This window comes from Schistocerca americana, chromosome 5, assembly GCF_021461395.2.
Source record: "Schistocerca americana isolate TAMUIC-IGC-003095 chromosome 5, iqSchAmer2.1, whole genome shotgun sequence".
In the NCBI taxonomy this organism is placed as follows: Eukaryota; Metazoa; Arthropoda; class Insecta; order Orthoptera; family Acrididae; genus Schistocerca; species Schistocerca americana.
Genome location: NC_060123.1, coordinates 309,685,978 through 309,698,158, shown reverse-complemented (window position 1 = coordinate 309,698,158; position 12,181 = coordinate 309,685,978). Strand labels below are relative to the sequence as shown.

The window sequence follows — 12,181 nt, the reverse complement described above, 5'->3', positions numbered from 1 at the left end:
CAATAACGTCAATACGACTGGCCAATTCATCACATTTTTCAGTCAGTATTTTCACCTGATCATCGGTTTTAGTGTCAGAGGCATTAATCTGTTTTTGCATTTTACGTGTGGTTTCGTTCAGTTTTTTAACGTCAGCTTTGATGTCATCGGAATCCTGTGTTAGCTCTAATTGTTCGAGTCTGTCGGTCACTGTCTGAATATCTGCTGTGTGTGTATCTGTTTTTGATTTAAGATCAGAAATTTCATCACGTAATTCTATGTTCGACTGTTTGTTGGTGTTAATTTCGTCGGACACTGTAGCAATATTGTTGTCTACGTATGTTTTTGCTTTCGCGAACATTTTACGTTTATCTTCTAGTCTCTGTGCAGTGATTGTTTCCATTACTTGTCGTTTTACTTTATTTTGATCCTGTATAAATTTGCGGAAACGCGTATCCACGGGAGTGGAAATGCGACCTCCCACTCCTCTATCCGCTATGATGAATCTCGAGCTGTGACGTCACCTGGCAGCTACTGCAGTTTGTTTACAACGGTGTCGCTCAGTGTTTTTATCGAAGGTGTGCACGTGAGTTCGTGTTACACGTTAGTTTGTGTGTAATTCTTGGCCTGCCAAGTGTTCAGTTGGAAAGGAATTGTTCCGTGAGGCTTGTAGCTTAGTTCTTGGAATTATGTCTACAAATACATCGTATTGTGCAGTTGCTGAATGTAGTCATAGTGGACGTAAGACTGAAGGTGTAATTTATCATCGATTTCCAAAAAATGTTGAACTACAGCGTAAGTGGATTGCTCGTTGTAAACGAGAAGACAAAATTAATGTTAATAATGCAAGAGTTTGTTCTGAACATTTTTGTGAAAGCGATTACAAACGAGACTTGCAGAATGAATTGTTAGGTCTACCTACACGTAAACTGCGACAGGTTAATGCTGTTCCGTCTCTAAAAATACCAAACTGGCACTCAAATATATTCGAAGTTCCAGGTCCTAGCACCGCAAATGTTACCGGTAGTGCTCTAACAGAGAGAGAACGTCGCTGTGACACTAGAACAGTAAAAAGAAGAGTTCTCTCAACGTTGAAAACTTTTTCTCCCAAGAAAAGTAAGCTGGACAAATCCAGCAACACAGAAGCTTTTAATGATCCGCTAATTTCACTTAAAGACCATGAAATTCAAGCACCGAAGAAGGAATTGGTTAGTTTGAAGATTAAAAATGTTCGACTGGAACAAAGAATGAAGTCCATGAAAGAAGTTATAAAGCAAGCTACATCTATAAAACGTAATGTGTCTCACATTAAGAAGCACAAATTTGTATGCTTGGATGTGAGAAGTACACTTTCTCAGTGTTTCACACCAGGACAAATTCGTTGTCTGTTAAAGAAGAGGTAGCAAGTAAAGTGGTGCTCAGAGGACATTGCAAATGCTCTCACATTGAGAGCTTTGTCTCCTAAAACATATGCCTACCTGAGGAGGAAGAATTATCCTTTTCCCTGCAGGTCAACACTCCAGACATGGACGAAACAGTTCAAGTGCCAACCAGGTATTTTGAAACCAGTTTTGGAGTTAATTAAAGGTAGGTCAGAAACGTTCGCATCATTAGAGACGATTGGTGTCCTAAGCTTCGACGAGATGAGCATTGATGGTCGTGTGACTTACGATTCGTCCGACGATGTAGAACTTGGACCACACAACAATGTCCAAGTCGTGATGGTTCGCAGCTTGTTTTCAAAATGGAAGCAGCTAGTGTATTATGACTTTGATGTTGCAATGTCTAGTGATTTGTTGCAGAATGTCATAAAAGAAGTTGAAACACCAGGAATCCGTATTGTAGCTGTTACGTGTGACATGGGACCAAAAAATATGAATGTGTGGAAGCAACTTGGTGTGTCTACATCCAAGACATTCTTTTCAAACGCTGTTGATCATAGCAGAAAAGTCTGGGTTATTTTTGATGTTCCACATTTGCTTAAGTTATTAAGAAATCATTTTCTTGATGACGGAATTACTTTGCCTGATGGTACTGTGATTACAAAAATGGTTATAGAAGATCTCCTTCGACATCAGAAAGGCGATCTTTCGATCAATCACCACATATCGGAGGTTCATCTTAACGTTAGTGGACGTGATCGTCAGAATGTCCGAAGGGCTGCACAGATATTTTCACGTCGCACTGCCCAGGCTGTGAGATATGTACTGCATAAAGATCGCGAAGGAAGCTTCATTGAGCTCGTGAATGAGGTTTTCGATGTGCTGAATTCGAGATACCCTCAAGATGAGAAAGCTCCCCTTAGGAGTGGTTACGGGTTTAATATCAGAAGTCAGGAAAACTCTCTAAAAAGATTTATTGAAATGTGTTCTAATATGCGAGTAGTAAAAAGAAACAGTCTTCTCCCGTTTCCGAAGGGATTCATTATATCAATAAATTCACTTTTTGGACTTTACAATGATATGAAAAATTCCGGAGCTACTTGTATATCGACAGCCAAACTTAATCAAGATTGTCTGGAAAATTTGTTTTCCAGAATCCGTGGCCTTGGTGTCTTCTACAACAATCCCACTTCTTTCGAGGTGAAAAACAGAATTCGTTTATTGATACTGACTGGAAGTGCAAGTGAAATACTTTTGTCTTCTGGTGCTTCGACTTCAGAGGACAGAAATGAGAATTCTGCTTCTGAAAACTACCTGACACCAGCTGATGAAACTGAGGAAGATTTTGCACGTTTTCTCTCGAGTGATTTATGTATAAGAGTAACTGATAAATCATTTGACGTCGCTACAGATGACAAAAACTTGCTCTTAGATTTCGAGCTCAGTGATTCAGTGTGTACCAGTGAAGACGTGAATGATGATGCTTCAAAATATCTAGCAGGATATATCGCATTCAAGTGCAAAAACGTTGACATTTCTTTGGGAAATACAGAAGGGCAGTGTGTTGTTGATACAGAATTAAGTCTGACACAAGACTGGATTACTATTATTTCAGAAGGAGGTCTCATTTCTCCCTCTACTGACTGGTTTGCTAAAATACGTGAGTTAGAAATTATATTTGCTGCTTTTCATGGATCAAATATTTCTCATTGTAATCGAGTGATGGCAACCTTGGCAGATCATGTAAGTGCGAAATTTCCCGAACTTAATAGCAAAATAGTTCAGTTATATGTCAGAACAAAAACTTTTATACGGATTAGACATTTAAACAAAAGAGCCAAAATTGATGCAATGAAACGGAATTCGGCAAGGAAGAATCGGCTCTGGTCAGCGTCGCCTTCAGCATCTTCGACGTAGCTTCTGCATCAGATTTGTAAGGTAAGTTCGAAGATTACTATCTTTTTATTTACAAAAACATGTGTAAAATAGGCAGTACCCAACTGTAAAACATTTACCGTAGTCAGATGCCTAAAACACGAGCATGAATGCGGATGCGAACATCGGCCACTAGTATTGCGTGGCGATATATCGTCATTGCTACTAATATTTAACGTATTTCTTTCGGAAACCTTGTATATAATATTAACATGAAGTGTGTTCAACCCTGTGAGCGCGAAACTTTAAGTTATATGAGAAGAGAAGAAACATGAAAACAGTTATTTTGCAATCTCTCATATTGTACAAACGGAGATTGCTGCCGTCTGGCTGCCAGGTGACGTAACAAGTCGCTGACCAATGAGAGCGCACTAAGCCAATCTGGCATACCTTTTTCATTCTAAGTTCCTTGCGCGTATCACTGTTTTGTATGTGGTGATTAATACGTTCGTCAATCTGAGTGTTCTGTTGGTCGAATTTCGCGTCTATCTTTGCATCCATTGTGCGCGAAAGTTCTGCTGTCATTAGTTTAAACTCGTCGCGTAATTGTGTAGCTTTTTCAGAGCATTGTTTACCGACTGTACTAATTTAGTCTCTGAGTGATTCTGTTGCAGCTGTCTGCATATCCCTTAATTCTTGAGCAACAGATCTAATTTCTTCGCTGCTTTTTCTTGAATAAGCCTCAATTTCCTCGCGTAACTGTTCCTTAGTATCATGACACTGTGCGGCAACGTCTCTAATTTGTTCACTAAGCTGTCTGGAATTGTTGTCTAATGTTTCATTAAAGTATTGTTTGAGTTTTTCGTTATTTTCATTAAGCTGTTTGAAATTTTCTTTAAATTGTTTGTTATCTTCACTCTGTTGTCTGACCTGTTCATTAAGTTGTTTGAAATCTTCTTTAAATTGTTTGTTATCTTCTTTAAATTGTTTGAAATTTTCACTAAATTGTTGTTGTAGCAACCTTGCCATAATTTGTTCAAAGTCAATATTACCGGCTCTATTCTCGGTGCTGCTTGATGACATACCTGTAATTGTCACGTTTTGTGTGACCATTTGGTCATTCTGTGATTCACCAAAAAGTTTGCTCATCGGACGCGCACTTTTAGTCACTATCTCCGAATTAAATGAATCCGTCGTACTTTCAGTACACTGTTCATTTTCATTAGAATAATTTGTCTGTTCGTCACGTGAATTTTCCAAACTGGTTGTGTTAAGCTGGGCAGCGCTCATTACAACAGAGCGCCCCACATCATCAATTGTCATCAAATTAACAGAGGACACAATTGAGTTCGTTTGTTCATCATTAAGGTAAAAATCATCATTAGTGGTTGGAACGCACTGATTGTCAGTGAACGCAGGATTGTCATCATTACACTGCGTGTCACAAGCACTATCGGTGAAGTTATTTAATTCGGTTATTTCATTCATAATACCTTGCGATGCACTATTAATAGTCTTTCGCGGCATTTTTACAATAGTCACAATTATTCACAAATGAAATAAGCACAATGCAAAAAGCAACAAACACAAATACAACAGAGCAACGAATTGCCGATGATCTGAGGAAAGAAAGTCATAAAATTAGTAGAAGTGTTGCGCCAAATGCTAATTATATTTTATTAAATAAGAGCAGATATCTAACTACTTCTCAGAAGACCGGATGTCGTCAAGTGTAACCTCCCCGCAAAAATGAAAGATAATAATTAATTAAATGTAAATGGACATCGTGCTAAGTGTAACCTCCCTGTGAAAATATGAAATTGAAAAGAATTGAATAGAAGTGCAAATAGTGCCAAATGTTAGCTTCCCACAGTAATAAAAGTCAATGATAATAAAAATGTGCAAAAATGTTAAGTCCCCACAAAATTACTGAATAATAATGACCCAAATGTTGTTGAGCTCCCACAAAACATAGTCAAATTGTCAAATTGAAATTAAAGCAACTGTACCTTCGCTACAAAAATATTGAAAAATAATGGCCCAATGTAAACTCGACACAAAAATTGAGAAATGAACATTAATCATTAAACCCACAATAATAGGGCAGCATCGCTGACCTTAGGCCCTGTGCAATAATTAATCTAATAAATTGATTCTGGGAGGAAAAGCATGGGAAATATTGTTTCAATTGTAATAATTCTTTTCTTAAAAACGATTGCTTTGAAAACAAAATTATTATTGGGGCATTTCTTGAACAAATTAATTACAATTAACATACATTACATTATCAGATGTGCGCAATGCTGCTTCATTACCTTATTTAACAATATACCTCGTCCCGAATCGTGACCAGAGACCCATGTCGACGCCCGCCGACTCCTCACACACAACTCCGACTCGAAACTGAGTCCAACACGCAACAGCGTCCAACTCGGAACTGAACTACATGCTCTCGCGACTCGCTACGTGCAACAACTGCACTCACGCGCGGTCAAGCGCAGACTAGCAACGATAAATAACTCTCTGGTCAGAGATTCTGTCATGCCTCGCCATCGCTTCTACTGAATACATACGTGTTTCAATATATATATATATATATATCACCGGTTACCGTAAGATTACTAAAAGACTACAATTAATGTTAGTCTGGTTGGGAATTTGGTAAGCTAGACTGGATACCTGGTGAAACAGTTGGGCAGTAATGCAAGATTAACATCCTCAGATAGCTCACAGCTTTTAACCCACTTTTATGGTCTTGAATATCAGCACCGCTTTCAGAACAATTTAATGCATCAACATTACAACAGCATAATAAAGAAATTAAGGGTAAAACACCACCAGAATGCATGTGAGATAACTTGAACTAGCAATTAAAATTAGACAGCACAAGAGTGCCTCAGAGGGGGGAGGAGCGTGAGCCATGTTATCCATATATGTGTGTGTTCAATGAACATTCTGCATATAAACTGTCTTAGAGTTGAATAACGATCATCAATGCTTTTATACTCTCAGACAGAGTGGGGCAAAACCCGACGTCTTTGTGACCCGTCGCTTCATGACAGGATATTTAGAGAGTTTAAATGTCTTGCTGCAGGAAGAGATAAGATGGAAAATTCAGTAGCTATGCTTGAGTTTGATAGAAAAGTCATAATTAAAGATTTATTATATGAAGAAGAGCCAGCATCCATTTCAGCTTATGTAAATCCTATTGCAAATGCAGTAGTAGGTGATTTGGAAAGTGAGTTATCAATGACAGCTGTTCAGAACTTTCAATGATTTCAGAAGATTATTTTTCAGCTTTGTGAAACAAAATAGATATGGCAGTGTTGCTGGTCTCCAACGTTAAAATCCTAAGCACTACAGAGACATTGCCCAAAGCAATCTGGCACATGTTTTTATAATTTAGAAATTCAATTTTAACTAGATTATAGGTTTAGATTTTCTGAATTTGTATGGTTGTAATGTAAATGTTACATTGTGTAACGTGAAAATGTGTGTTAATGAACAGGCAGTAGTGGTTCCGTTATTGTAGCAAAAGGAACCAGTTGTGGGAATATTTGATTATCGGAGTAAGGTAGAAATTAGAAAAAAAAGGAACAAAGAGTTTAAAGAGTTTCAATAGCAACAGACACACGATGTAGGAGCTATTTCTGTAAAGAAAAAAAGAAATCTGAGTAAACCAGGATATTGGAAGCAACACTCCAAGCTATTTATGAATGAATAAGGTTTCTGGAGATTAAAAGAGGATTATGCATAAAGGAAATGTTGCTTGGAACTAAGGTAACAGTGCAAACTGTGACATATGTGCAAGGATGAGGATGTTATGTAATAGAGATGATGGCTTTGGAGCCCCAACAAGTGCTTAAACTGTAAATACTATGTATTAAATTAAGAAAACAAACACTGTGCAGCATATAACGAAAGAATAATGTTATGGAGAAGAAATGAGCATGTCATATTTTTGGTTATTAATTTGCTGAATCGCATCAAGCACCAGAATACTATTAAGTTTTTTCATGTACATAGTTGTAAAGCTGTCAAGGTGAATTAGCAACTGAGTAGCCATGAGTACTAGAGAAGGTAGGGTAAGTGGTTAATAAATATGAAAGTGTAGGGATTAAGTAAATGTACTGAAAGCAATAAAGAAATGTGATATTCAGTCTACTAAAAGAGTATTACAGTGCAGTAACAGACGGAGAAAAGTCGATGGGGTCATGAGTAGTAGCCATTTGTTGGAGTAAACCATGACAGGAAATAATGATAGTTTCCAACGATTAACCAATTATGACAAGATATTACAAAACTATGTGGCAAAAGCTAACATAACAAAGAAACCTGGGTCTAGGTCCTTACAAATTTTACTTTGCAGTGAGGCAATTTGTGGCGTCCAGGCACCACTGTGAGCAAAAAATTCTGAGATTTGTGAACCTTGCACACAAATGAGAAGAAACCTTAAAGGGAGGGGTTGGAGTAGATGCTGTCAGTCATGAAGAATGAGGTGACATCACCGCAGATGTAGTGTGCAGTAATACCTTCCCCATGTACCACGCCTATTGTTAGATCTCAATGTGCAATCACTCCTCTCATGTCATTTCGATTGCCACAACACTAGCATGTGAAACTGTGTGGTGAAGTCTAATTCCAAATGTTAAATAGTGCCACAGTATAATTGTGAATACAGTGCATATATCACAACAAGAAATGGTCTTGTTGTAATTTATTGTATTAGAATGAATTTTAGATTAGATGTATTTCATTTGGCAAGGAAATTGGTACTACTAAGTATCAGTTGCTGTTTTTTGAAATCAATAGCGTTAAGTATAGGGATAACTCCAAAGATATGGTAGTAGTTGTAACGGAAATGAAAATGCCAGAATCAAAAATTGTTAAGTATAATATAGATAAAAATAAAGTTTACCTACATGTCTGGGTGATAACAAGAAATGGATTAAGCACCTTTTCTTCGAAATTCATGGAAGTTTTAAAAGCAGTGGGGGAGGGATGAGATGTGGCAGTGGTTATATCTGTCCATTGTGCACATTCATTGCACTCCCCCGTTACTAAATTAATAAATTAAAATAATGAAGGAGAGAAATACTAACCTGGAATCAAATGTAGATGATTAGAGAATTTTATTAGAAGAAGTTTGATGAAAGCAGCACCGCGATCTGAGAATCATGAGGTATTTAAATTTTTAATTCAGTATTACTGATCTGAATCCATGTGAGCCAGAGGCAAGAGTGTACCACCATGGTCGTGTAGCTGGGCGATGTGGGCCACAAAAACGCAAGTCACCAATGATGTGGACCCAGCTCAAGCTGTTGGGAATGTTCAAAAGCTGACAGAGTAGTACTGTGTCCTATGCGAAAATTCTGTGTTGTCTGCAGAAATGGAAACCCCTTCAGTACGACCTGGTGGAAGAGTCCAAAGGAATGTTCAAGGGCAGAGGAAAAATTGTGCACGATAAAGTTACGTATTGTCACACTTACGAGGTACGAGAATTTCTAGTGGATCCCTTTGTGAGAGTGTCTACATCGAAGCAACGACGTAAGCTTTTATAACATTAAAAGCATCAGCCATTCTTAAAGTGGATGGTTTGACGTCACTAACACCTAAGATGGGCAGAAGTGGAGGTGACAGGCCATTGTTAAGAGAATGCAGCTGGCAGTTGGAACGATCGAACATGCGGCGAATGTCAGCTCAATAGTTATGCTTTGTTATTGTGCGTATGAAGTCAATAAAGTCTCAGAAAGTAAAATCGCTTAGGAAATGAATTTCTTTGGTATTGCCAAAGTAATTTTGTTTCGTGACAACGTTAGGAGACTTAGACAATGTTAGACAACGCGCAAAGCTTATGGCAGGAGCGATGCTATCATTCAGTTCATGTCAGTAAGTTGGATGCTTGGACTACTTCAATCTTTACTGCCTCAAAGTTGTGATTTTATACTCACTGATGACCACATGGTTGCGACACAGATTATTTTATAATCTTGGTTTTGGGAGAACATTGGATCAGTAAGTGCCAGCAATTCCTCTACTTTTCTGGCGTGGTGGTACCAAGTCCCGCGTGGCAGGTACCAGAAGTCCTATACTGTGAAGAGTAGTAGAATTGTGGCAGCTTAGCTCTGAAAATTTGTGTGTGAGTTACTTTTTCTTCAGTATGGTCGGATCAAGAGTAAGAAGTTATGGTCACGTGAACATCTTGAATTCTAATGAAAGCTTTTGTAACTTTGTGCAGTTGCTGTAACAACGTATTAAGATTTTACAAAAAAAATTGTTATTCATTTACAGGTGTACCAGCTTCTGCCTGAGTGTTGATGTCACAGTTCAATTCGTTGTCAAAGTTTATATGGTAGAGCGCAACCTTCTGGCAGCTGCACTGCTGGTAAGATTGGGTAAGTTTAAAAACTAAAAATGTGCTGTCGGACTTCAGAGACGTACAACCAACAGGTAAGTCTGCTGTTCACTAGATCCATGCACACATGTGAGAACTCCACTTCCCAATAAAGGCGTTTTGTGTAGGGTACATTGTTGGTTATGGTTTGGACATCAGTAATATTTCCTTTGTAGTCTGATAGTGTGTTTTGTTTCCCTGATATTGAAATTCCAAGTCCAATTAACGTAAAACACGACGCGAAGTAGCAGAAAATTTTCATGTCAACGATGGAGGTGTTACAGAACCGATGAGAAGGCATCCACGATCGCTACAGCCTCCTCCCCTTCACCAGGGCTGATGTTGATACGACGTTTCGTCTTGAAAGTCAGATGTGTACTGACAGGGGTTCTGCTGGAGCCTCGTCTTATACAGCAGAAGAGTCGTCAGACGTGCGACAGATTTGTCGGTAGCCAGGTTTGGAATTAGCTAACTGTGTTGCGTTGCTGTCGCAGCGACAAGTAACTATCACCAAGTGATTTGTCGCCCAGTTATCACACTGGCCCACGCTGACAACCATTGACTCTGCTAAACTATGCCCGCCGGCAGTAGCCGAGCGGTTCTAGGTGCTACAATCTGTAACTGCGCGACCGCTATGGTCGCAGTTTCGAATCCTGCCTTGGGCATGTATATGTGTGATGTCCTTAGGTTAGTTAGGTTTAAGTAGTTCTAAGTTCTAGGGGACTGATGACCTCAGATGTTAAGTCCCATAGTGCTCAGAGCCATTTGAACCACTTTTTTGAACCGCAACCTTGGCTGCGCCAAATTTACACGTGACAGCAGTGAAATAATGAAATAATTTTGTTAATAAAAATAATTTATTTTTCACCTAGTTCAATATATTGTCCTATACAAACACACGAAAATTCAGATCGCAAGCATTCTACTTTTCCTACATGAGCTTGAGTGATGAACAATCAAAAGTCATACGGTTTCTGATTGCTGCATGCTTGTATATATCAGGCATTCATAATGATTTATCACTGCCTTTCACATGTATAACCATGGTCGAAAATTCGAAGTGAATTTATTATAATCCTTGATTCATTCAAGGATCATTACAGTGAATTTCATGATACTTGTGACTCAACCAGAATACATTTTTAATTGTCTTGGAACATTTCAAGTCTCTAAATGGTTTCAATGACGCAACGTTTGTGGCTACATCTACATCTACATTGATACTCCGCAAGCCACCCAACGGTGTGTGGCGGAGGGCACTTTACGTGCCAACGTCATTACCTCCCTTTCCTGTTCCAGTTGCGTATGGTTCGCGGGAAGAACGACTGTCTGAAAGCCTCCGTGCGCGCTCTAATCTCTCTAATTTTACATTCGTGATCTCCTCGGGAGGTATAAGTAGGGGGAAGCAATATATTCGATACCTCATCCAGAAACGCACCCTCTCGAAACCTGGCGAGCAAGCTACACCGCGATGCAGAGCGCCTCTCTTGCAGAGTCTGTCACTTGAGTTTATTAAACATCTCCGTAACGCTATCACGGTTACCAAATAACCCTGTGACGAAACGCGCCGCTCTTCTTTGGATCTTCTCTATCTCCTCCGTCAGACCGATCTAGTACGGATCCCACACTGATGAGCAATACTCAAGTATAGGTCGAACGAGTGTTTTGTAAGCCACCTCCTTTGTTGATGGACTACATTTTCTAAGCACTCTCCCAATGAATCTCAACCTGGTACCCGCCTTACCAACAATTAATTTTATATGATCATTCCACTTCAAATCGTTCCGCACGCATACTCCCAGATATTTTACAGAAGTAACTGCTACCAGTGTTTGTTCCGCTATCATATAATCATACAATAAAGGATCCTTCTTTCTATGTATTCGCAATACATTACATTTGTCTATGTTAAGGGACAGTTGCCACTCCCTGCACCAAGTGCCTATCCGCTGCAGATCTTCCTGCATTTCGCTACAATTTTCTAATGCTGCAACTTCTCTGTATACTACAGCATCATCTGCGAAAAGCCGCATGGAACTTCCGACACTATCTACTAAGTCATTTATATATATTGTGAAAAGCAATGGTCCCATAACACTCCCCTGTGGCACGCCACAGGTTACTTTAACGTCTGTAGACGTCTCTCCATTGATAACAACATGCTGTGTTCTGTTTGCTAAAAACTCTTCAATCCAGCCACACAGCTGGTCTGATATTCCATAGGCTCTTACTTTGTTTATCAGGCGACAGTGCGGAACTGTATCGAACGCCTTCCGGAAGTCAAGAAAAATAGCATCTACCTGGGAGCCTGTATCTAATATTTTCTGGGTCTCATGAACAAATAAGGCGAGTTGGGTCTCACACGATCGCTGTTTCCGGAATCCATGTTGATTCCTACATAGTAGATTCTGGGTTTCCAGAAATGACATGATACGCGAGCAAAAAACATGTTCTAAAATTCTACAAGAGATCGACGTAAGAGATATAGGTCTATAGTTTTGAGCGTCTGCTCGACGACCCTTCTTGAAGACTGGGACTATCTGTGCTCTTT

The 12,181-nt window shown here is 39.1% G+C and overlaps 1 protein-coding gene across 1 annotated transcript; it reads left to right on the top strand.

Annotated features, from left to right (window-relative positions):
- The first annotated feature begins 668 nt into the window (after positions 1 to 668).
- On the top strand, positions 669 to 1,382 carry LOC124616335 (THAP domain-containing protein 2-like). The gene has a single exon (XM_047144642.1). The coding sequence runs from the start codon at positions 669 to 671 to the stop codon at positions 1,380 to 1,382; it is 714 nt and encodes a 237-aa protein (XP_047000598.1).
- The last annotated feature ends 10,799 nt before the right edge of the window (positions 1,383 to 12,181 follow it).